The sequence below is a fragment of the Pezoporus wallicus genome, unplaced genomic scaffold, assembly GCF_028554395.1.
Source record: "Pezoporus wallicus isolate ANWC-B61680 ecotype Strahan unplaced genomic scaffold, APGP_CSIRO_Pwel_v1 contig_13178, whole genome shotgun sequence".
NCBI lineage: Eukaryota > Metazoa > Chordata > Aves > Psittaciformes > Psittacidae > Pezoporus > Pezoporus wallicus.
Window position 1 is genome coordinate 173,608 of NW_026641245.1, and position 22,031 is coordinate 195,638.

General features: G+C 46.2%; 1 protein-coding gene across 2 annotated transcripts; it reads right to left on the reverse strand.

The window, feature by feature from the left end:
- Positions 1-1,159: 1,159 nt before the first annotated feature.
- On the reverse strand, positions 1,160-22,028 carry MORF4L1 (mortality factor 4 like 1). 2 transcript variants are annotated; one of them, XM_057422677.1, is made up of 13 exons: positions 21,881-22,028; positions 18,988-19,034; positions 17,582-17,649; positions 15,213-15,299; positions 14,602-14,682; positions 12,020-12,082; positions 6,847-6,872; positions 6,168-6,256; positions 5,783-5,884; positions 4,874-4,962; positions 3,921-4,093; positions 3,494-3,578; positions 1,160-1,818 (listed from the first exon to the last, which is right to left on the reverse strand). In XM_057422677.1, exons 1-13 carry the CDS (start codon positions 21,918-21,920, stop codon positions 1,734-1,736), a joined length of 1,035 nt encoding a protein of 344 aa, XP_057278660.1. In that variant the 5' UTR covers positions 21,921-22,028; the 3' UTR covers positions 1,160-1,733. The 2 variants fall into 2 exon arrangements, with proteins under 2 accessions (XP_057278660.1, XP_057278661.1); XM_057422678.1 differs by lacking the exon at positions 12,020-12,082.
- Between the last annotated feature and the right edge of the window lie 3 nt (positions 22,029-22,031).

Below are 22,031 nucleotides of genomic sequence, written 5' to 3' on the forward strand. Positions count from 1 at the left end.
GGCTTTTGCCTGGAAATAGCGGTGACTGAGAGCAGAGCCAAGGCACGCAATGCTTTTAATAGGTCTGACCCAAACCCTCGCTCCTTGCTCCCAAACCACGCTGCGCGCTGGGCAAGAGGGGCAGAGGGAGCTCAGGGCCTTGCTGCCCACAGGAGATGAAGGCGCTTCGAGGGCTGCTCCAGATCTAGGATCCTGGTAGGAAAGGACGTGCCACAGAGCACAAGCCCAATGCAGTGAATTGGGTCCTGCGAGCTCCCTTCCTCTGGGGCTAAGGCATTGGCTTCAGTAATGAAGAGAGCAGCAGAGCTCCCAAACTGGAAACCTGACCTAAAGGAGCCCTTACAGAGGAGTCTCTCAACAGGCCTAAGGGCAGGAGGAGGTGCAGCCAGAAGACCTGAACAGGAGATGGCTCCCACACACAGAGCGCTGGAAGAGCGAGTTCCCAACGTCGGGATGCCCCGGCACAGCCAGGCTCCCTTAGGAAAGACCCAGGGAACCAAGAGAAACAAAAGGCAGACAGGGCAGCCGCACGCAGCAGGGTGAGGCACACTGTACCCAGAGCTAATGCCGTTAGCGACCCTCCCAGAAGAGGGGCGTAAGCTCACAGGGAGCCCGCAGCACCGAGAGATGAGGGTTACACGCCCGATGCCAGAGTCAAAGCCAAAAGCAGCACAAACCGGCCCAGGGCAGTCACGCCCCCCAACAGCAGCGTCAGGTCCTCGGTGTCAGCAGCAGCTCAGGCTGCTCATGGCCGGGTCTTCACCTCCTTTTGCCACAGCCCTCGCAGCGCTGCCAAGACAAGAACCAGGAGTACAGGGAATGGCAACAGCTCCAGACCGGTGCTGAACGGGCAGCCTGAGCAGTGCCAGTCACAGTGACCCCCACAGGCCTCCAGCTTTCCACAGGAGATGCCACCACGCAGATAGAATAGAATGGGAATGGGAAAGCAACCGACAGATCACTACTTACGGACTATAGAGCGATCCCTGAGAACCCCCTGAACCCACTGGAGCTGGGTGCGTGGCTTCAGCTCCTGCTCCTCTGAATCAGAACAGCAGCTCCAGGGTAGCACTGCAGAGCTTTCTGCCCCACTCAGCGCACGGATCACACGTGCTGGGTCACTGCCACAAGGGCTAAATGATGCAAACACAACTGTCCAAGATTTGAGATTAAAAAAGTTTATTTGAAGGTTTGTAAAACAGCTTCTGTGAAAGAGCAACGTTCCCAAGACACGACAATGAGAATTCATTTTCCTATTGTTAGAATATAAAAAGTCACAGTCCTTCAACTACCTAAATCAAAGCACACGTTTATGGACCAGACACTTCACTTCCAACACTGAGAAAGTAAATGGGTTTGAAGTCAGATGAATCCATAGCAGCAGCACTGGCTCACATGAGGGTGGTGAAATCCCCCTGGGTCTGAGTCTGGGTTAGTGAAGCAAACCTTCCCCTCAGCACAGACCTACGAGCACGGCAGAGCTCACACAACGAGGTTCACAACGCATCCTTTGTACATCCCACGGAGGCACACACCAGCAGCGAGCCAGAAACACCAGAGAGCTCCTGTTAACTCCCAGCTTCGGGGCAAGAGGTCCTGAGACCCTGCACAGGCCAGCTCCATTTGACACACACCACTTTATTCACTTGACGTCTACATAATTTGTGCAAGAGGAGGGTGAAGGAGGAGGTGTGGAAGTGGGCAGTGGCAGGGACCGGGGTGTCGCTGCGGCATTATACAGCTTTCCGGTGGTACTCGGGAGGAGCCACTTCATAGTCACTGGCACTGAAGAGGGCAGAGGAATTCTTGGCCAAATACCTATGGAACAGAATAAAGAGCTGAAATGACCTCCTTGCCTCAAGTCTGCTGTTCAGCACCACGTCCGGCGTCTGCCGAGACCACAAACCATTTCCAGAGTACAAACCTAACGGGTTTTGACCAAGGAATCAGCTGCAGAAAACACATGAAGATTTGACAGCTCCTGCCAAAACCTCAATCCCAAACAAGCTGTCAAACAGCCCTGTGAGCACAGAGGGGGCATGATCAACAGCATCAAACAGCTCACGTTTGAGGTCAGTCAGCTGCTGTACCAAGAGTTCACTTACTCCTGCTTGTACTCAGGGGGATGGGACACGGACTTGGGCACCCTGCACAAAGAGGGAGCCTGAATGGCTGACCGAGGCCAGCCAGAGCAAACCGAGGGCCAGCAGCAGCAGACAGGCGTGATGGGAGGCCATTCCTGCTCACTGAATGCATCTTTAAGGTCCTTTCCAACCCAAACCATTCTGTAGCTCAGGGGTTTCTGGTCACCAGCTTCATGCTTCTGTGAAGCTCTTGAGCACCTGTGTTTACTGCCCCAAAAGACAACGATTACCCCCGACTCTGGGACCACCTCTATGCAGGTTTGCCCTGTGCTCGGGCTGTCCCAGTCCACCTCTGCTCTGGAGCCACCTCTGCTTTATTGAGTGGTTTCTGTATCAGCTTCCAACAGCCTACCCGGTCCACTGTTGTTCTATTTACAAGTCAATGTTGCCAAACACTGTAAGTGGGCAACCACAAAGCCTTGCATGGAAACTCAGAGCATCTCTGCATGACATAATCACACATGGAAGTTTATGGCTTTAGTAAACTTGAGCAGGATCTGCCAGGACAGCAAAGGCAAAAGGCTGCACTGCTGCCAGGAGCTGGCACACGGCTCAGCAGTGCTGTACCACAGCCCTGCCCCTCATACACATGTAGATACGTTGCAAAAGCACCATATGAGGTTCCAACAGCGTGGAACACACGTGTGGGACACGGTGTGACACTTCAGGCACTAAACTCGGGTTTAATCCCAGCTCCAATCTCCCATTCAGGAAACACCTCCAGGTGAACTGAGCAGCACTGACCCCACAGACCCTGAGAGCAGCGAGGAAACCTTCCATCACCCGCCTGAAATCAGCTCGCTGATGATTTGGTTTAGAAGGCTTTCACATTAAATCCTGTATTAACATTTAGGGTGGAGTTTTCATCCTAAATATAACAGGTCTGCAGCACCACAGGGTGCTGAAGCTACAGGCACCGTCTGCCCCAGAAATAACCTTCGTAAGGGTCATCAGTTTCTAACATTTGCCCAAGTGTTCTTGAGCAACTGTCGGGTAATTTAACAGTTTGCTGTAACTGTCAGCTGCTTTTTACAGCAGCTACAAGTAAATGGTGAAGCATTTCTTTTGAAACAAGTAACAGGCTGGGAGAGTTTAAAAGTGCAGCCTAATAGATACATAAACACACATTAAGTAGCAATAACCTCAGTGTAACTGCAGAGGAATTAAAACCACTCCTAACAGGGCATGGTACAGCAGCCTGAGAAAGCTGAGCTGAACTCCTAAGTGAAGGCCCCACACACAGGCCCAGGATTATGTATGTGGTGTGCACACTGAAAACAGGCCACATTACAACAGCCTGTGCCTACTGAGCAACTTCCTTCTTGCTGGAAGCTTGTCCAAATACTTACTTTAAGAAGTCATGCAGATAGTTTAAGAGCAAAGCCAGACTCTTCTCATCCAGAGGAGTGTAAGCAAGCATAGCACCAATTCGTACTGTGTCAAAAGAAGTAGCATTCATTAGTCATGAACAACAGCATCACAAGGATTTGAGTACAGGCCACAACCTGGCAGTTTGCATATAAAAGCAGCCCAGGAATCTATTCCAACATATACAAGCTCACTCAAAATCACAAGACTGCTGGAAATCCATTTCCATTCCAAAGCCCTGAATGGCTCTGGACATTTTAGGTACACGGAGCAAGGAAAATGAAACCAGAGGCTTCTCAGTGACCTGTTAAATGTCTGCAGCTCACACCCACTGAGGCTCACGATGGCAAAAGGAAGTGTCTGGATACTTGTGGCTGCTGCTCTTCAGCCCCCGGAGGTGCTACTCACCAAACAACCTCAGGAGGTGAGGGGCCCCATACACTTGAGACATGGGAGCATCTGGGTGATCTGCCAGGATTTCAGCATACTGGGGCCTCTCAAACTTGTAGAGGAGCTGAGTTCCCAGCATGACGTTGAAGTACTCCTTAATTCCAGCCACAACTTCGTTGACAGCATACTCCCTGGGCAAGAGAGAAAACACTGCAAGGAACCGCACAGGAATTAGCAGTGACTGCAGGGCTGAGGAGTACAACCCACACTCCACCCTGCAAACAAATTCAGAACAGACACTAGGACAATGGGATAAAAGAACATTCAAGCACCCTGACAAGTCAGTAATGAGCTTCCTCTTGCATGGAAGAGGACAGCTTCACACTTCTAGTTTGTCCCCCTTTAGAGAGGAAAGCTTCCTTCAGGAATAACCGCCCCTTGCTTGCTGTCAGGACTGCTGGATAATTACAAACAAGATCTTCAAAGCTATCACTCAAAGCAATTAGCTTTGCCCAGCTGATTGTGTTAAGAGTCACTGGCTACCTCCCTGTCCCCCACCCCTCTACCTCCATGAGAGTCCACTCATACAGAAACACGTCATCTGCTTGGTAGCTCTTCAGAGGAGTCTGCCCAGCTTGCACACAGCGAGTGCTGCTGAGCGGGTGCTCACCCACCATGAGAAGCCAGAGCTCAAATGAATGGGTGGAAAACTACTCACTGCCTTGTATCAGCTTCCTTTAGGAAAAGGCTTAGGGAAAGTGGGGGAAGCAGAAATAATGGCCAGAAAGCAGCATGCATTCCTGAATTGCCTCCTCACAGACTTCTACAATCCATATTCCAAATGCAAGGTGATGGAGAAGCTGGACGTGGGGCTGGGACGTGTTTAACAACCTTCCTATATTTTCCATGAAACACAGGCCCAACCACAGCAGCAGAACAAGTATTTAAGGTTTGAATGAGCCACTGCTTACTTGTTATCAGTGTTTCCTCGCGATTTCTTGTAGTTTGCATAATCCTCTAAAATGGAGTCCACATTCTTCTTGGCAGGAAGATAGAAGAGCTACAAAGGCAGGAAAACAGAACAAACAATGGTCTAATTTATGCAGATATTTGTATCTGCAAGCTAAATTTAAGCCAATGCACACAAGGATGAACTTGCTTATCTACACAGGACTTGAATCAAGTTTTCCTGTGTCTGGGATCGCAAGAATGGAGACAGTACCTGGGAGCAGCAGTAGGTTAGAGCACGCAATTGCAGTCTAGCAAGCAATGAAAACCAGTATTGTTTTCTATGCTTCTTGCCAATTTTAGTAGTGGTAATGATTAATACATTTTATGTTCATGAAAGTGGTTTATAAGCTTAAAACAGAAAGCAAAGTTTAATTTACTCTCTCAGGAAGCTATACATGGATCCAGCCTGGCAGAAGCTGACTCACTTTGCTAAGTGACAACTTGCTGTCAGAGCTGTGGAACAACTCAAGGTACTTGTAGAACTTGGCAGGGAGTGACAGGTAAACAAGGCAGAAAGGAGCTGAAGTAAAAGAGGCACCACACGTGATGCGCCTACAGCCCAATCCTCCACCAGCTCAGTAAACTGCTCAAAACATTCCAGTGGCCAAGCATGCATAGACTGAACACAATTAAAGCTTAAATAAGTAAAATGGTTTGCCTTTCCAGCTTGAGCTTGATTAGACCAAGCCTATTCCACATGCAACTCTGGGGGGCCACAGTCCTACTCACAGGTGACCTTTGGTTAAAACCCAGCTGGCGTGGAGCTGCCAAGCAAAGCCACGAGGCTGCTGTCAAACTGTACAAGAGCTCTCCCTACACTGCACCTGAAGAGGGGATGAAACTCTAGCTCTGCTCTTCTGCCACATTACCTGCTTCTGCCTGGTGATCAGGTCCCAGTCATCCACCAGCCACGGCTTCAGCTCTTCTGGGATTTTCACCTTCACTTCAACTCTGTTCATAAATGTCTCCTCCTGCAAACAAGTGAAGCCAGACAAATCACGGTCAGACACCTGCCCAAGCTTGGAGTCACCCCTATTCCCTGTTCTCACAGCTGAAACACGCAACTGGTCTGTGGAATTCCTGCAGTCATTCCTGTAGGCTCCACAGGGAACAAGGAAATGGCTTAGATTTTTCAAGGCCACTTGGGAACCTTAGTCCTGCAAGCTGCAGCACTCCACGCTGCAGGCTGTAATACTGCTGTCTTTCTGAGCAAAGCAACCTTCCAGCTACCCTGTGAGAATGAGGGATACCTACACTTTCAACGGTTGGATCTACTCGAGCCCTCTTCTTCCTCGGAGGCTGAGGAGTCTCACTGGTACTGCTCCCCTCTCCAATGCCTGGAGCTGTACAGAACACACACATGACACTGCTGAAGGAACCAGGCAAGTCAGTAAGAAAAAACCAGTAAAGATTTAGAGGAAGGATTTAAAAGCAAGACTCATATCTCTCAGGTCACATCTTCACTTGTTTTAAGTATTAGCTGTGTTCTGGCAGTGCCACTCATTTGTGACAGTTTAAACTGCTGTCTTCACACTTATCTGAAGATGGAGGTTTCTGCACTAACACCAAACCAATGTCAGCATCTGCAGTGCTCTTGGGAAGAGTTTTTGGAGCCAGCAGCTCAGCTTTGCAGATGTTTCACGTCTCCACCTCAGTAAGAAAACATAAATTTGACTTGTGAAATTATTTCAACAGATCCATGGCTTTTTTAATCTTTGCTTTTAGTCTGCAAGAGCTCTGGACCAAAGAGTTTGTGTACAAACCAGGAAAGGATGCACTCCTCCTGGCCAAGAGGAAGAGACAACTCAAGTCCAGGAGGAACAACACAAGGTGTGAGTAAGTAAACTTAGCTGGAATAAGACCTTAAACCTGCCTCAGGCAAGAATCCTTCCCTAAGGATATCCACTCCCATACAAAAGAAAGCCATACTTACTTTTCTGTTTGTTCTTTTTTGTTTTCCTGCAAGAAGAACACAAATTATTGCAAATATAGAGATAATGGTACTTAAAAGAATCACGAGAATAAAGCCAAAAAAACCATCCCCTAAGTGCAGAACAATGAGCGATGCTCAGTGGCCTACAGGGTATTCAGATAAAAGCACCTGAAAAATGTCAGCTCTGACTTAGCATCACAGTTCTGACACTACAGGATTTCTCATGTACCAGGGCTGGAACTCACCTGGTTTTGGGGAATCACTAAACATAAACCTACACCCCCCCAGAAGACAGGCCAGGAACACCTGAGGATTTAAAACCAGTACTGACACTTTGCAAGCAACATCTACAGATGGTTCCTGCTTCCCAAGTGCTCTTGGCAAACCGCACCAGATCTGTAGGTGGCTTCTTTCTGTGTTTCAGGGATCACTCAGGGCCAAGTGCTGGGAATCGTCAGATAAATCTCGAGGCAACTGAATTAGCTTCCAGTGAAGCACTGAAAACACCCCACGCAGTTTGACTGCTAAGCAGCAGAGGGAAGTTTAACTAGAACTCTCAGAGTTATGGGCAGGAAGGTTACGATTCCATCACCAGCTCTCAGGGGAGGCCACAATTACACTTGCCACTTGTTAGGAACATTTGGAACAACACTAAATAGTCTTTTCTTCCAAATGCTTCTCTCGGCAGCTACTGTTTGCAATTCACACACTCCCCACTCTCTAAAGTCTACCCTCAGCCTTTGCTTTTATTCTAAACTAAAAGCTGTACTTCCAAAACCTGAAGGACACCTGAAATACAATGCACACAACATGCAGATATTCAGGTAGGTCAGAAGTATCAATGACCAAATTAAGCTGTCCTATAAACAGGTATTTTTGTTGTTACCTGAATTTTGTATGTATACTATCCAGAACGTTTTCATTCAGAGGACTACTACTCATCATGTTTCAATCTGCTCATTATCAACAGGAGTCCAGTTAAACCTCTTGCAGACTGCGTGGATAAAACTCTTTACCAGAGCAAGATTATTTCCTTGGAAATTCACCATTATCTCAAGTGACTTCTGTATCCAGGCTTTGAACTGGGTCAGGAAGTAGGCAGAGTTTCTAGGAAGGTCTGCAGATAGCAAGTGTCAGACTTTTTTCAAGCTTCAAGTCAAACAAGCATTAATTAGGCTTAAACTGTGGGCAGAATAAAGACCATTCCTATTCAGGAAGAAGGAACAATTGCCAAGTTAAGTCACTGATAATGGACTTGTGTATTGAAGAGAAAGTCTTTTCTTCCAAACCTAAACAAGAAGGAACAGGCAGTTCTTTCCAGAAGTGAAATCACAAGGTAAAAATGTCAAGCATTAGTCTAGAAGCACTGTCTTAAACTGGAACAGACAGGCTATATAAAGTACCTAAAGAACTACTGCAATTAAGATAGTAAACCACATCTACGTTACTGGAGCACAAAGTCTATCGCAATCCATTCTAGGCAGTTGCTTGTGCACTCCCACCTCATTCCTTACATCTCAAGTCATATGTCTCTGCTTCAAGTCAAAGCAGCCATCTGTCTGCAAAGTCTAGAATACAGAGTTAGGGAACAAGCAGAAAGAGCTACAGTTAGAGAGAAAACATCAGCATGTGGCAGGCTCCTGCCTGTACAGCAGGCTGCCTGGAACAACACCCGCACGAGGTGAAGGCTGCTGTGCAGGGTGCTGTGTGCACAGCACCAGAGGCACGGCAGGAAAACATGCAGCATCTGTATCTTGGAGGCTATAGACAGCCTATAGACTGACAGAGCTGCAGCCTGACATGAGCAGCGCATGTCAGATAACTAGAGCCCATTAATCACACCAGCAGACTCTTATTTGAGACATACAGCTGAAGAGTACCATGCACATTCCTCATGATGGCAGATAATGTCTTCCTGCAAGGACAAATGGAATGCAGGTCCTGAAGTGACACAAGATGAAGCATACCTAGGATAGGTTACAACACATCCTTTTGTGCCCTTTCACAATCACATCACAAACAGCAAGCCTGATACTGCTGCACAGAAGCAGCATCAAGCTGTCACTGACTTCTCAGCCCAGCTCAGCTGCTGTTCTTCATCCACATTTCTCCTCTGACTGGCATTTTCCCCCACAGACTGACAACTAAAAAGCAGCATGGGAAGTTTCAAGAAAGCTTCTGTGGAGTGTTAAAAGACTGAGCAGAGGAGCAAGGATCTCACACTTCAAACGTGAGGGGTGCATCCCACTGCAGCCAGACGTCACCTCCTCAAAGCAGGGCACTAGCAATCAGCTCCGGCAAGAGCTACCCCAGCTCTCCTCAAGGGTTTTATTTCAGCAGGGCAAGACACAGCTCTAACAAGAATATTCAAGTGGTAGGGATCAACATGTGAGGCTGAATTAGAAAGCCAAAAATAACTGAACTACTGACATCTGAAATGGTGTAGAAACAAGAGAAGCAGTAGAAACCAAAGAGTGCTACAGTTCACAGAACAGCTCACAACAGTGAAATCCCGAGTATCAAACAGGTCAGGGTTAGGGAAGGAAAATAAGCAGCCCATGCCACAAGAGCATAACACTGAAATTCCAATCTCAGCATCCAAACCAGGACTGTGTTCATGATCAAATGGCAAGAGTGAGGAGGCTGCCAGGGAAGACAACATAGAGAATACTCCACTTCACCCTTCTGCAGATCAGAGGAAAGATAAACATATCTGTCCCAGAACCTCAGGTACCACCTCAGGAAGCCAGACGACCTGAAGGTCCTTTCCAACCCTAACCATTCTGTGAGTCTATAGGAGAGTGAGCATTAACGCTCAGAGCTCTAAACTGAAGCGTCTGAAGTGTCTCCTGAGAGGTGTCTTGGGAACTGTCTGCAGGAAATAAACCCAGCTTTGAAAACAATACAGCACAGACAAATGACACCAGGGACAAACCCCAAGACTTTGGAAGGTTTACGTACTCCACAATAGGTAGGAGCCCATGAGCAGGTAGATAAACATGTTGTGGACCATAACAAGTATTTTACTCTGCCAAAATCCATGCACCTTTTAAAGGGACTTGGAGGCCTGTTAGAACCTCCCTGCAACAGCTGGTTTAGTCTGAGCACCAGAGGATGAAGGTAGCTGTCACTTGGTCTCTGGCATTTGAGTTCAACAGTGCCAGAAAAAGGAGATTAGGCACCAGTTTACTGATAGAGCAAACTAAGCTATATGAAATCAGAAAGCCTCTCCTAATAGGAGGTGTATGGTATTAAGAAGTATATTAAAAGTGTGAAAGAAGTATGCTGTAAAAAAGCACAGTATCAGCTGCTATTGCTCAAACAGCTTGGTCACTGCCTTAGCTGTGAGAAGCAAGATTCCTATGAAGATTCAATTAAACACTAGTAGCAAAAGGATAAAAACCAGAGCCAGGATTACATACACACGTCTCCTGTGCCTCATCAGGAACCTACCTGTAGAAGCCACACAGTAAAATGAGGAAGACGTAAAGAGAACAAAGAACAGCTGGCAGTGTACAACAGTTTCTATGCCAGGAGCAACCAGGCAGACAAGAGCTTTCTCAAGGTGACAACTGGGCAGGAAAGAGAGGGGAAATGTGCTAGAGGTGATGCTCAAAGAACTAATCAATCTTTCCTCAAGATAGATGAAAGACCAAAACCCAAAGCAGTAGGCATTAAAGAGGCAGGAGGAGTCATCTTTCCTCTCCTCTGCAACACAGCACTGAATTAAAATGAGAACATGCTGTGACAAGATGATAGGATGCCAGAAGTCCAAAGGGTTCAGCAACTAATAGATAAATGTAACACAGTCCTACAAAAGGTTATTAAACCCATCACATGGCTACAGCCTCCAGCTCTGAAGTCCCTTAATTACAGGCTGCTAGAAGCAAGAAGAGTATATAGGGAAGAGCACCATTCCAGACGTGACTCACTTGGTTATCCCTAAGTACGTGTTACTGGTGGCCATTAGAGAGCAGAAGAGGTGTGGAAAATCTCCAGCTTAAGCCGCTGTCGTTTTGTTACAGCCCCAGACAACTGGCATGGAGGCAGCGTTCATATGCTGCTTGACATTTGGAGGACTTGAAGTAGCTTGTGAGAGCTACTGGCAGTGCCAGAGACAGCAGAGGATGCCACGAGACGTGCAGCAAGAGCATATGCTTTTGAGAAACACGTTCAGATGAAGAACAGGACTTCTGCTACAAGAAAACACAGTAACTCCCAAGCGGAGATGCTGTTTTGAGAGCATCTCGGACGAGACTGCTTGCAGATAGATCATTTAAAAACAGATGCTGTTCTCACACTTGGTATTCAGTGCCATTATCTTCCCTCCAGAACACTCTCAGTTGCCCTTCTTATTTGCCAAGCACCCATTAACTCTGACTGTGTACTGGTTTTGGTAATTTAATCACAGTAAGCCCATGAAAGGAAGCAGAAACTCTTAGACGCTGGAATTCAGCAGAGCTACATGTGGAAGTCTGGATAAGCCAGTAGCTGTAGGGTTGTATTTCATTCTCAGCCACCTGCTATAACCATACAGAAGTTTTCTCTATGATAGCTTTTGGTTATCCTAAGATGAAGAGCTATTTAAAAAACACAGGTACACAACCTGCATTTGCATATTTCTGTTTGTTCCAATCTTGCTTACAAACCTCAAAAGCCTCTGAACAGACTCCAGCCAACAATAAAAACACAGCACATTAAGGAGCAAGTTCACACCTCATAGTTCTAACACTGTCCTGTAGCAGTCTCGCTCCAAGACTTCCAGAGGACTGTGTTGTTTGTCACTGATTTCCACAGAAGCAGAAACCAGGCTGCAGTGAGCATGCAGAGCAATGCAATGTTCTAGAACAAGCCAGTTTCCAAATCTGAAGTCAGTTGTCCTCACTTTTTAAAGAGTGGACACACTGAATGCATTTGACTCCTCATGTTGTACCCTACCCCAACTGAAAAGGCAGACATTTCAGAGAGACTGAAGTCTGGTAGTCCATACTGGCTTAAAAAACCAACACAAAACCACCCCAAACAACACACTGCAGTACTTATCATTAACCGCTACCAAAGCTTACATTATTACAACTTAGGACTTTAAGAGTCTCTAAAAGAAATCTATGAAAGGAAGGAGATCTGGATTTCAGGATGAAAATCCTGGTTTGACAATCCATCCTTAACTCACCGCGTCGAGATTGTAGGGGTCTCCAAACAGCAAACTGTGTGCGCTCCATCTCGTCTGAAAAATCTAGGCACAATGGGGTTGAGTTAAGGAAAGAATGTCAGACCTTGTGTTTAGCCTTAAAGAGAATCTATTTAGGATTCAAAAATTTACCTTTTTAGCAGCATACTATAGTCTTACTGAACATTCCTGGAGGATAAGTTGTGCTTAGATTGCTAGTTCCTTTCCACTACTAGTTGGCTATCTGAAGAGAGAGTTTCAACCTCTAAGTTACCTTCCCTTTTGCTCCATCCTCCAAGAATGCTACAAAAGGTAAATTTTGAGGCCTAAATAGAATAGTTGCAGGACCAGTTTCTCCCCCTCCCCACCACCAGTACTTTATGTATCTACAACGCCCTTAGATTTACAACAAGAGAACAATCCACAAGTTTTACTCAGGAACTGGATTTTGAGATTCCTCAGAAGCCATCTTGCCTTTAGCTGTAGCAGGACATAAGCACCAGTAGTTTGATCAATAATACATCAGTACCTCAGCCCTGCATCATGCTAGGGTAAGTCAAAGTATTTCCTCTCCCTCAGCCTTCAAATAGAGAAGAAAAATAGGGAGACTTCATGGAAAGCATCACAGGCCTAATTTAGAAGGATACACTGGATGCTGGTAATGGCTAGAGACTAGGAGCAAGATCAGTGCAACAAGCGTATGGGACCCTGTCATAAATAACTTTCCCAACACCAGACTGCTGTTCTAATGACAGGAGTTTTCCTTCTTCTCCTTTGCAACTCTGAAAACCCACCATCAAGGAATTAACTTTTCCAATTAACAGGAAACAGAAGTTTCAGAGAATTAACTTATTGTCTGGTTTGCTGTGCTGGAAGCTCAGGATAGTGATGACAGCAAAAAAGCAAAGCCACTCCCTTTCCCCAACTGGTTTCAACCAGAGAGTAAAGACAGACCTGGCAACATGCTTTCAAGCTTTATAGTCACACAGAGGCTTAAGTCCAAGTCATTTTTGGTGTGTGGGTCTCCCTTGGATGCCACATTATTAGGTGTGGTTGAGGAGATGAAGCCAACTTTGATTCCAAGCACAGGTTAACATTTACTCAGCCAGAGAGTAACTCATCCCACTGCAATCGGTCTGAACTACCAAGATGACTAAAGCTGGCAGTGTAGGGAACTCAGTCCTGAAGTTACTGTCAGGATGCTCTCTGTAATGCAAACTGCAGACATTTACAACTGAGTCATCACTAATGTGTCAAAGTTACACATAAAATTAATCCTACGCCCACTGACTAAAATGCAGACAGCTCAGGTGCAGCAACCCCTTAAGCAGCCAAATTAGCAACAGTCATAATTTAGATCTATTTCAATTAGATTTTAATGACATTCATTAGGAACTGCCTAAACAGGCATTTGTTCTGTTTTTTTTCAGCCTCAAAGCCAAAGGGGTCAGTAGGTGCCTGTGCTGAGGGAGCACCCCAAACTGGTGGTGGTAAAGCACCTCAGCACCCACAGTGACAGACCACAGGGGAGCATGCACACAGCATTACAGCCAGATCCATCACTCCTCATTCCAGGATCAAGAGCCAATTTCCAGCCTTGCCCAGGCTGCCAATAATGCCAATGTGAAATCTGCATTCAGGATCTAGAGCAAAAACATGTTTCTGTACCTACTACCGGATCAAACATACACATTTCAGAGCATGAAGCTGCCCATAAATGAGACATGAAATCTGAGGCTGCTGCCAAATGCTCTTCATGAGAACTGATGTCATTTCAGCAGCTTCCTCATGAAGACTAGAATCATAAATGAAGTCAGCAGGTTAGAACATCACAATAGTAATGATGATGATGATGAACATCACTAAGTGAAGTACTACCCAAATAGAAGAGTTTCATGGCACGTGAGTACAGTAGAGCTGTACTGATTGTATGAGACTCTACACATCACACCATAGAAGCCTACTCTGAAAAACAAAAAGGATGGAATGAAAGAAATCTGACAGTCACATCCTGAGATCCCTTTTTCTAAGGAGTGTCTGAGCTTGCTTCTGGTCTCTTATGATTCCAAACCATTTTTAATAGCACATGGGTTTAGTTTTGTCAAAAACAGCAAAATCAAGACTCTTGCAATGCAGTTTGAACAACTGCACAGTAAGAAGGCAAGGCATTAAGGATTTTATGCCAAACTGCTTGCGCAGCCTGGAAGAACTGTAATGTTCTCTATAGAAAGTGACTTCACTGAGATACACGAGTCTTATGAGGACTCACCACTTTGAGTGCCAGTTCACTAACTTAAGAGGAACAGAGTGCAAAAAAGCAGTGTTAGTGTCTACTCAGTCCCTTCATTCAGCATTGAAGAGTGCACAACCTAAGAAGAGAGTTTCCATAAAGTAATTCAACAAAGGCCTTTTGATATCACAAAAGTGAGACACGGCTTTTGTATGAGTTGTGTCTGAAGCAATGTAGTTCAGCCTGCAGACCCATTCTAAAAATCCCCTCTTTAAAGATCAATAGTAAAACTGGCAGGTAAAAGTTTGGAGGGGGTTTTGGCTTTGGGGGGTTTTATAAAACAAAAGCTTCTTACACTTCAACATTTTTCTGCTGCAGCCCAGAAGTCTTCTTCCCCGGAGCAGCACCTCTCATCTTCCCCTCTGCATATTGTTCCCTTTGAAAAGAATTAATCCATAAATCAAACTTTAATGGGAAAAGAAGCTTTTTCTCTCCCCTCAAAGGAAACCAGGTCATGCAAAACATTTAGAGAATGTGTAGTAAATGGATTTGTGAAACAGTGTGTCAGGAGCAGGAACAAATTCAGTTCATTATCAGAAAGATTTAGGCTTCTTCATACAATACTTGGCAGTGTGAACAGCCATTTCCTCCCACTCCCACCATCCTCATTCTGAATCATGTGGAAGCAGCACAGTGCTGCTGAAAACATCAACCAAGCTCTCAAAGCGTTTCTATTATAGAAACACAAATTAGCGTTCATAAAAATCAAAGTACTTATAGGTGTCCTGAAGCTGATCAGAGCACCTCTGTGAGCCAAAGCATCTCAACAGCAGATGAACATAGGAACACCTTTTGAAAGCGTTTTTCATTTCTAAACTCACTAACTTCCCTTGATATACACTTGTTGGATTGAAGCTCTATAAAAAACCTTACTTACTGCCAAGGACTTCTAAAAAACATACTCACTGATTGGCCTTTTGAAGTTCTTTTTGTTTCTGCAGATTGGTATCCACGTATTTGAGCACTCTGCTTTCTGGAACCCATTCATCCCAGCTGAAATAAGAATCCAGAAATCAAACCATCATTCAAAACCATGACACAATTGCATTCTACACCCAACAGTCAAGTAAAAGCTTCACAGAACTGGAGGCTGAACTCTGCTTTGGTGTCAGGTCATGAACTGGCACAACTGGAAGTGTAAGTTACCAAACACATTCCCCACTGACTGCAGCTGTAACATTTTCTAGGGAAGTGGGACCCTCAGTCATTTCCAAAGTTTCCCAAAGTTGAAGGATGGGCAATTTAGGAGGGAGGGGAATGTCCTTCATTTAAAAGCAGCATCTCAGGAAAGAAAAAAAATAACCTACACTTACTAAACGATGGGACACCTGTAGCCATAACTATATTAGAAAGCAAGTTTCCTTTAACTAGTCCAACATTTTATAGGTTAACAAATTCAGCAATAATATCTTACTGTAAGAAGAAGAGTTCTGATTTCTGTCTGTGAAGGAAACCAAGATGGCATGAATATTTGAAGAATCTGAAGTGAACTATTTAAGAGAACAGGTGTTGGGGAAATTGCCATTAGGAGCAAGAATTCCACTTGACAAAGAGTGGATCATCTAAGCAATCTGCAAACTTATTTCAAATAGAACACATTAAAAGTGGCCAAGTTATTCTGAAGGATGCAAACTAAATCTTACACCTGAAAAGTTCTGTGTCATTTTCATTTCATGGCAACAACTCTTGTCTTGGAATATCAAGGTGGGAAAACCAATACTACTACAGGAGTACAAGGTCTCCAGGAGCATTAAGGCAAGAGAAGCTTAGCATTCAAGAGTTACAGAGAACCCCCCATCCAGCTGTACCCCTCTAAGACTATGTGCTTAGGATAGTGCTCTAGTTAGATATTTAAACTACTTATCTTACTCCTGCCTGTACAGCTGCACGGGACCTTCAAAAGAAGTGCTATATAACTGCAGCACATTATCTGTACAATGAAGAAACTCTCTGGGATCCTAACTGTTGATATTGCAAAAAAAACTATTAAGTCAAGCAATTAACAAGTAACAAAGGACCATAATTACAGGAACCAAAGGTAAGGAGTCACACTGCCCCAGCTGTCTGATCATGCAGCAATGCCACTTTTAATGCAGTTAATTGGAAGCTTGAAGGCAAATAAAGTCCAACAGTGCAAGCAAGGAAAGCAGGAATCACGGCATCACTTACAGCACCCTCCATCAGAGGGGGACAGGGGAGGAAGGATCCCATTTATGCTGCCTCACTGACAGACAGCAGCCTCCAGAAGAACCAATTACACTTCCTGGAACTGTAGGTGTTTACAGCAAAACATTTATCTGCTGGCAGGGTGTGCGGGTGCATCTGAACAAGTTACACACTAAAACATGAAGTTCAGCTTTTAGTCATGTCAGTGAGATCGAGACACCAGTGACTGAGAGTCCTGACTGGAGTCTGCAGCACTGAAATGAAACAAACCCAAAGAGGGAGCTGTTCTCTGAAAGCCTTGTACAGTCTGAAGAGCTGAAGCTTTTAATTACTAAGAAAAACAGCTCCATTTTGCCTAAATTCAAAACCTCATGGCAGAACAGAATTTAAATGAAAGAAAAAAAACACAAGTACATAAATGAAACAAGCTCATGAAAGGGTTCACATTTAGTGTGGGCTCGACATTTATTTCATGGAGACACATTTATTCAGCAATCTCTCACCTAGAATCCTACCATTTTGCAAAGGGGGAAAATATCTTTACCTTCGCATGAGAGGCAAGAACTGAAACACAGACTGAAACCTGCTCCTGTGAAGGGCTAAACCAGGGAGCCTTCCCCACTCTGAATACAGCCTTCTCTAACGCATGTTCCTCCAAACCTTTGCTGCCAGAAGTGATGTAAGAGTAAAGCACACTGTGTATCTGAGCAGAGAGTTTTGCTCCACCTCAGCAGGGACTGTCTCCCGTACGACACATAACAGGGGAGTTTTTGCACGAGCTATTTCTGCCAGGGGGAATTACAGTGGGTATTTTCGAACTAGAACAAACAGACTGCTATACTAAAGCATTCCCAGCACTCTCCTGATGCCCTGAGCTGGTTTGTCTCTACAAGCAAAGCTCTGGAGGAAATGGTTAGTTAGACAATGTTTTCTTTGTGTTGCTATAAATCACTGGCTGATGCATAAAACCATCTAGGTCTATTTCAGAAACAAACTCCTAACAGCAGGGACACAGCAGGGCTCATCCATCAAGCTTGTGTTCCAACTGACAAAGCTTCATTTTCCCATAAAGGAAATTAACTACTGCTTTCATTTTATGCAATACTTACTTTTTATTCCAACCACTGTAATGGATAAAGTATTTCACTTGCTTGTCCTTTATGGCAACCTTTACACACTGGAACAGAGAAGAAAGTTCAGTCAATATCAAAGAGAACAGAGAGATCTGAATGAGTTTTGCTTTTTCAGCTTCCAGGGTTCAAGCATGCAAAGATTTCCATGCAACTGACTGAAATACCAGCAGTTATTTCCCAGCCAAAAGTAAGTTCTCTACCACAGGTTACTGCCTGGCTACAAATATGGAAGGGCTGGGTGGGCACAAGAGCAACTGCTCAGCTGTCCAAAGAAACACCTTCATTCACAAGAAGGATCAGAGACCCCTGAGGAAGACCAGAAGAGTAAACAAGCCACTTCCCTACCCCCAGTTAGCCCAAAGCCATTCACTAGAGAGCTAGCTCACATGCAGGCCCCTACCTCACAGGCAGGTAAGCTGGCTGAAGTAGAGGAGTCTTCAAAAGTAAAATAAATGATATGGATCTCTACAGCCACAGAGAGAACATTGTTTTCAGTAGAAAGAGTTGCAGTAGACCCACAGAACGGTTTGAGCCAGAAAGGACCTTAGAGATCATCCAGCTCCAACCTCTGCCATGGGCAGGGACACCTTCCACTAGAGCAGGTAGCTCCAAGCCCCATCCAGCCTGGCCTTGAACACTGCCAGAGATGGAGCAGTCACAACTTCCTTGAGCAGCCTATTCCAACCACAGTAAAGAATTTCTTCCCTATATCTAACCTAAATCTCTCCTGTTTAAGTCTGAACTCATTGCCCTTTGTTCTAATTTGAAGGGCCCCGACTTCCTCACCCTGTCTCCATATGGGAGGTGCTCCAGCACCTGATCATCCTTGTGGTGTCCTCTGGACTTGCTACAACAGCTCCATGTCCTTATGTTAAGGATACCAGAACTGCACACAGTGCTGCAAGTGGGGTCTCAGAGAGCAAAGGGACACAATCACCTCCTCTGACCTGCTGGTCTCTGTTCTTCTGATGCAGCCCAGGACACAGCTGGCTTACCTTCTGCGCTGTGGTCCCATGTGAAGCCCACTCATTGTACTCAGTCATCTACACTTTTGAGGAAGCTCAAACTGCAGCTTATTAGCTCAGGCATTAGCACCAGCATCACATCCTACGAGCACAAATGCTTTCCAGTGTTCTGGGAGCACAGGTTTAGAGGATGTTCAGCACACAAGCCCACCCAGCCTTTAGTAGTTCACCAGAATAACTGCATAGTAGCACTGGGCTTTCTGAAATAACACAGAGCTCCAGGATTTAAAACCTGTTTTCTACATTACCAGGTTTTCATTCATTTTAGTTTCAGTCCTTAATCCAATCTAGTGAGGTATTCCTTATTCTCTTGTTGAGCACTGAGAACCACCTGCAGCAGCAAGCGAGCACACATACCTTTGCTTCATAAAGGAGAGGTCCATGAAAACAAAGCACCCGTTCACCTGAAAGAAAGTTGCAGACAAACATCTTAGAACACCACCAAGGTGCCATTTCTGTAAAACATCAAGTACAACAAAGCATGAACCCAGCATCAACCTGGACATGCAAAGGCAGGTATTGATCTGAGAAGCTGATTCACTCTCATGCAAGAGAGGATCAGAGCTCTGGTGAAGAACTGGCACAGGGTGCCCAGAGAAGCTGTGGCTGCCCCATCCCTGGCAGTGCTCAAGGCCAGGTTGGACACAGGCACCTGGAACAACCTGCTCCAGTGGAAGATGTCCCTGCCTGTGGCAGGGGTTGGAACTCCCAACCCAACCCATTCTGTGATTCTATGAAGTGTCCTTAGTGCTCCTTTTCCTGCAGGAAGTTCACCACCTGGGATTTCTAGTTCAGCAAGTCAGGAAGAGAGACCCTGACATTGTTCCTCCATCCGATGTGTGCGACAGAATGCCAGCTTTGTGCAACAGCAAGAAAAAAAACGTTCACTTTGTGGTTTTTAAGTGGGAAGAGATTGTTCTTCAGTCTGTTTTTTTTTCTCCTTAATGGCAAGGTCTTATTGTGTGGTTACGTTGTGGGAATTTGAATGTACTTAACACAGGATATCTGAGTACAGATGTTTCCTTCTGGAAAGCTGCAGTGCCTCATTTTCAGAGGGATAGGCTTGCATAATACGCTGCCCAGGACACTGTGGACAGAAGAGCCGTGGCAGTCACCATGAGCAGAACACACATGCAGGTACTTATCAGGAAGGCAGCCTTCAGAAGAGTCCATCTAACCAGTGACAGAACCCTGCATGCCCTCTTCCTTGTGGGAAGCTCAGGAACAACAAGGATAGAGGAAGGACCAGTTCTTGGGCTATAGGTTTAAAACTACCCTCCACTGAGAGACACTCGCTCTGCAAATAGAAATTGAATGCCCTTTACCAATGAAGCCTTCCCACTGATGTCAGGCTAACTACCACCTTCAGAACAGACCAGAAAGCACTGAATTCTCATCAGAAGATGACGAAAACTGCCTTAAGCAACTCAGAATTAAATCTGACAGCTGAGACTCTTCTATTTGCGTTAAAAAAAAAGAAAGAAGTTGGTGTCAAGCTGCAGAACACTTCAAGTACTTACAGCTCCCAGCTCAGCTGCACCAATGCTGATCTCACTTTTCATGTCTACATAAAAGCATCAGACCCTTCATTTCAAGGGGTACTTGTACCTCCAGCTTGACAGTTAGGTTTTCCTGGCTCTTACAGGTTTCCACAACAAATTCAGCCCCCTCCTCACCCTTTGCTTTGTGAAAAAAGCCAACAGAGACAACTTCAAAGTCTACCTCCTGCTCCCTCATGTGCCTTTAGCTACAAAATCTGCAATTAAAATCATTTCCATTGGTCATGTCGCAACCAATGGACAATAAAGCATTTCAGTTTCAGGCCTGCAGGAAGATTTATCCACAACACTTTTCTCCCTTTTAATGTTGCATTTGAAATCAAAAACACATTTACAGCGTGGAAAAATACCTTCTGTACCAAATTTAGATTGCTCACATTCCTACAGCTGTGAGCATAATTTCAGCCTGGATTTTTACTCAGGTTTCATTTCTGCAGCTCACTTAATTGCACATTTATTATTATAATGTGAATCATACATTAGAATCTTGATTATTTCTGCAGGTTAACAATTCCATTGGCATTACTGCGTGGCACGGAATGCTGACGCAGGACCGAACACATCCCCTTGCCAGCAGCCACGAAGCACACACAGGGACAGCGTTGTTCCAGCTGCCCAGCGTGGCCAACTTCCAGTGCTGCTGCTGCAAACTGTGCTTTTAAAGACAAATCACACCCGTGTGGGAAGCCCTGCTTGGAAACCAGAGTGAGGGCCGGGCAGAGGAGAAAGGAGGATGTTGGTTTCTATTTACCCTTCTCTATCATTTTCTTTTACATGGAGTACTATCGATCACAATGATTACCTAAAATCCACAATGTTTGCAAAATAAGTCTCCTAAAAAGCATAATTCCAAGCCTTATTCATCTAAAAATTTGCAATAATCTGCTGCTTTGTTGCAAATATGGATTCCATCATAACCTGCAGTCCAAATGCTGCTCCCATGAATCCTCCTGCATGAGGATCCATCACTGAGCTCTCTTGCAAGGAAGGTTAAACAGTAACCACGTTTGATGCTCAATAAAGATAAAAAATAGGCAGATTTGGGAGATTTCTGCAGCTTTAACGCCAATGAATGCCTACGGCTGCAGGAAAACGGTGCCTATTTAGAATAACAGGGGATAGGAAGGCCCCACCTCTTCTCGGTCGGGCAGAGGCACAGGAAGGCAGACAAAGACCGCAGGAATTCGTTCCTTCCCCACGTATTCTCTCGTTGTCAGCGCTGAGCGGCAGAGCCAACCCCGCACCGCGCTCCGCGCTGAGGAGCCACAGAGCCCGGCTGAGGCCGCGGGCACTGCGAGGCGGAGCTCTGCATCCCCTCGGCTCGCCACAAAGGGAAGGCCCGAGGGCAGAGCCGCCTCCCGCCCGGCCCGCACCGGGTCAGGCCGGAGCCGGCGGCCTGCGCGGAGCCTCCTCCGCCACAGCGGCCCCGCAGCGCGGCACAGGCCGAGCCGCGGCGGGTTCACCGGGCTTTCCCCACCATCAGCCCCTTCCCTTTGTTTCCTCCCGGCGCACCCACCCCGGCCAGGACCGGCGGCAGCGGGGGCCCACCGGCATTAACAGCGGGCGCGGAGCGGGACCCGCCGGGCTCTGGGCGCGCCGCCCCCTCAGGGACGCGGACCCCACAACCTCCCTCCCGCCCGCCCGCCCCTCAGGCCTCCTTCCCCGCACCCCAGCCCGCCCCCCGCACTCACCCTCCTGGAATTTGGGCTTGGGGTCCTGCTTGGGCGCCATTTATAAGTGCCTCTGCCTCCTCCCGCCCCCTCCCCGCGGGGGCCTCACCACCTCCGCCGCGATCGGCGCGGCCGGCCCCGGCCCCCCCCACCCCGCCCCGCGCCGCGCAGC

Excerpts from the sequence above, each read along its gene's own strand:
- MORF4L1 (XM_057422677.1), bottom strand. The coding sequence starts at position 21,920 with ATGGCGCCCAAGCAGGACCCCAAGCCCAAATTCCAGGAGG. Across the intron at positions 19,035-21,880 it reads CAAGCCCAAATTCCAGGAGG|GTGAACGGGTGCTTTGTTTT; the intron begins GTGAGTGCGGGG and ends ACTTTCTTTCAG. Across the intron at positions 15,300-17,581 it reads TACAGTGGTTGGAATAAAAA|CTGGGATGAATGGGTTCCAG; the intron begins GTAAGTATTGCA and ends TTCTTATTTCAG.